Source organism: Mandrillus leucophaeus, unplaced genomic scaffold, assembly GCF_000951045.1.
Source record: "Mandrillus leucophaeus isolate KB7577 unplaced genomic scaffold, Mleu.le_1.0 Scaffold479, whole genome shotgun sequence".
NCBI classification, from domain to species: domain Eukaryota; kingdom Metazoa; phylum Chordata; class Mammalia; order Primates; family Cercopithecidae; genus Mandrillus; species Mandrillus leucophaeus.
This window is the reverse complement of record NW_012105131.1, coordinates 850482-853973: the sequence shown is the minus strand read 5'-3', so window position 1 is coordinate 853973 and position 3492 is coordinate 850482. Positions and strand designations below refer to the sequence as shown.

Below are 3492 nucleotides of genomic sequence, written 5' to 3'. Positions count from 1 at the left end.
CCCAGGCTGGAGTGCAATGGCGTGATCTCGGCTCACTGCAACCTCTGCCTCCTGGGTTCAAGCAATTCTCCTGCCTCAGCCTCCTGAGTAGCTGGGATAACAGGCTCCCACCACCACACCCAGCTAATTTTTCTATTTTTAGTAGAGACAGGGTTTTGCCATGTTGGCCTGGGTGGTCTCAAACTCCTGACCTCACGTGATCATCCTGCCTCGGGCTCCCAGAGTGCTGGGATTACAGGCCTGAGTCACTGCACCCAGTCAGGAATGTAATTATTCATACAACAGTTCACCGTGTTGCCAGAGAAGGAATAATAATAGATGGTTAGGGAAAGATCCTAAATCACAAAGCAAAGATGCATGCACTTGGACAAGGACATTGGATCCCCACAAGACAGGCCAGGGTGGGCTCACCCCTCCCTGCCACTGAGATGGAAACTGAGCCCAGAGAGAGGTAGTGGCTTACCCAGAGTCCCAGGGACAAGTCACCCCAGATCCCCAAACAGTCCCACCCTGGGTGGGGCTGACTCGGGTGGGTGCCCTGGATGGAGCGGAGCCCTCCTACCTGATGACCCACCAGCCGTCCAGGAGCTTGTGAATGACCTCAACAGCTTCGCCCTCGAGCAGGGACACCTCGTCCTCCTCCACAGCAGCGTAGGCCTTGATGGCAACGTACGGCTCGCCTGGTCCACGGCGGGGGCACAGAGCACGGTGTGAGATCTGGCCAGCCCGGGGCTCGCCACCCATCCCGTCTTCTTCTCTCTGCACCTGGGCTTCCTCCAGGCACTCCAGACCCACCCAGGGCCCACAGTGCCCCTCTTCTGGGTCTCCTCCCCCCATCCTCCTACTCCATCCCGGTTTCCCTCAGCAAGCTCCTGCTGGCACCCTCTCTGGGGGCACACTCTGGACTTCTGCCCTCTGCCCCCTACACCCAGGTGAGCTTGTCCACTCCCATTCATTGCCACCCACTCCGGGGACCAGATTCCACAACGATGAAGGTCTGTCCAGACACCTAAATATGACAAGAGACCAGCCATGAGTAGGTGGGTGGAGCGCCTGTCCACGTGGCACTGGGAACTGCTTGGCTGTGGCTGTCGGCCTGGGGGCTGCAGGCCTTCCCAGTGTTTAAACAATAGCCACAGGCTGGACAAGGTGGTTCCCGCCAGTAATCCCCGCACTTTGGGTGGCCGAGGTGGGTGGATCACCTGAGGTCAGGAGTTCAAGACCAGCCTGTCCAACATGGTGAAACCCCATCTCTACTAAAAATACAAAAATTAGCCTGGCGTGGTGGTGCACGCCTGTAATCCCAGCTACTCAGGAGGCTGAGGCGGGAGAATTGCTTGAACCCAGGAGGTGAAGGTTGCAGCGAGCCAAGATTGCATTACTACACTCCAGCCTGGGTTGACAGAGCCAGACTTTGTGGGAAAAAAAAAAAAAAAAAAAAAAAAAGGCTGTAAATCCACATAAAAGGGTGAAATCACGCCATTTTAAAATGTGGGTAACCAGGCCAGGGGCAGTGGCTCATACCTGTAATCCCAGCCCTTTGGGAGACTGAGGCAGGCGGATTACCTGAGGTCAGAAGTTCGAGACCAGCCTGGCCAACATGGTGAAACCCGTCTCTATTAAAAATACAAAAATTAGCTGGGTGTGGTGGCACATGCCTGTAATCCCAGCTACTCGGGAGGCTAAGGCTGGAGAATCACTTGAACCCGGGACAGCAGAGATTGCAGTGAACCGAGATCACACCACTGCACTCCAGCCTGAGCAAGGGAGTGAGACGCTGTCTCAACAACAACAACAAAGATAAATAAATAAAATAAAATGGTAACCAATTATATTATAGTTTTTTTTCGAGCTCAATGCAGGCCCCATCCAGCCCCAGCACTGCCAGTTTTCCCTTTCTGGTCAGTGATGACGCCCCCACCTCCAGGCAGCCCTCCTTCCTGAGCCTAAGGTCTGCTCGTCCTTCAGTTTCCCAATGGACCTGACCACATACCCATAGACATAACTGGCCTCCTACCCTCCCCGATCGTTTGCTCCTCCTCCTGGTTCCCTGTCCGGACCAAGGATATCGCAACCTGCCAGGGCCTCCCAAGCCAGAGAAGATGAGGTCTCAGCCCTGACTTTTCTGCCAAGCCAGCAAGCAGCCCAGACTCCAAAGCAGTCACTCAACATCCCTGGGTCCCGCCTGCCCCTTTCTCCCACACCCCTATGGCCTGGGAGGGCAGGGGGCACCTGCATAGTTGGGCTCAGGGTCTTCCGTCTCGTCGGGACTGTCCAGGGGCTCGAGGAAGGATGCTGGGATCCAGCCTCGCTTTGCTTTCATCTGACAGAACCACCAACCTGTGCCAGAGATGCGGGAATGTGACTGAGGGGCGGGACCCGGAGGCTCCCTGCAGCCATCAGGGACGGTGAGGACACAGGGACACAGACACACCAATGTCCAATGCTCAGATTTGGAAATGTCACCTTCACCTCACTGGACAACGAGGTCACATGCATGCATGCACATATGCTCACAGAATCATAGCTCTGAGCCCACTTCATAATGAGCAGACGGTCCCATACCCACCCAGACAGAACACCCAGACATGCACCGCCCCGGCCTGCCATGCACAGATGCCCACAGCCACTGCAGGGTGCACACTCAGAGACAGGGTGACTCGCAGTGTGGGGAGGACATTCAGGGCCCCTAAAGGAACCAGAGTCCTCCCAGGGGCCAGGCTGTCTGAGCCTTGGCAGGGGGCTTGTGGCTGTGGGTTCCTGAGCACCAGGGGAAGGAGCCCCGTAGGGCGGGAGGTCTGACCGCTCTCGCTCTTCTCCACGACCTCCACCACGTCCCCCATGGCCAGAGCCATCTCGGAGCCTGAGGTCTTCTCATAGTCGGCAATGGCGCGGTACGTCTGCAGGATGATGGGACCGGTGATGTCTGGGGCAGAGGGAGGGCAGGGTGAGTGGGCACTGCAGGGCCCATCTGGGCCTCCAGAACAGGTGCTGGCGTCCTGAGTCTCTGCTGCCTGCATTTCCTGGGCGCATAGCGTTCTCCAGGCTTTGGCCTCCCAATTCAAGCATGTCCTTGTTCTCATCTGATGAAGTTAGTGAGCCTTTCTCAACTTTAGTTTCTTTTATGGAGACAGAGTCTTGCTCTGTTGCCCAGGCTAGAGTACAGTGACATGATCACAGCTCACTGCAGCCCTGGACTCCTAGGCTAAAGCAATCTCCCTGTCTCAGCCTCCCGAATAGCTGGGACTGCAGGCATATGCCACTATACCTGGCTAATTTTTTGTAAAGACAAGGTCTTGGGACAATGCCCAGGCTGGTCTTAAACTCCTGGGCTCAAAGGAGTCTCCCACCTCAGCCTCTTAAAGTGTTGGGATTACAGGCCACTGCACCTGGCCTTTTCCCAACTTTTTTTTTTTTTTTTTTTTTTTTGAGACGGAGTCTCGCTCTGTCGCCCAGGCTTTTTTTCATTTGTTTGCTGGCTTTGTGAATGTC

General features: G+C 55.6%; 1 protein-coding gene across 1 annotated transcript in view; it reads right to left on the bottom strand.

Annotated features, from left to right (window-relative positions):
- NCF1 (neutrophil cytosolic factor 1) overlaps positions 1-3492 on the bottom strand; it is a 35744-nt gene that overhangs the window by 10603 nt on the left and 21649 nt on the right. Inside the window, exons 6-8 of the mRNA XM_011995228.1 lie at positions 2804-2926; positions 2233-2340; positions 563-680 (exon numbers count right to left, since the gene is read on the bottom strand). Of these exons, the coding sequence (XP_011850618.1) occupies positions 563-680; positions 2233-2340; positions 2804-2926 (349 nt within the window). The remainder of the gene's footprint in view (positions 1-562; positions 681-2232; positions 2341-2803; positions 2927-3492) is intronic.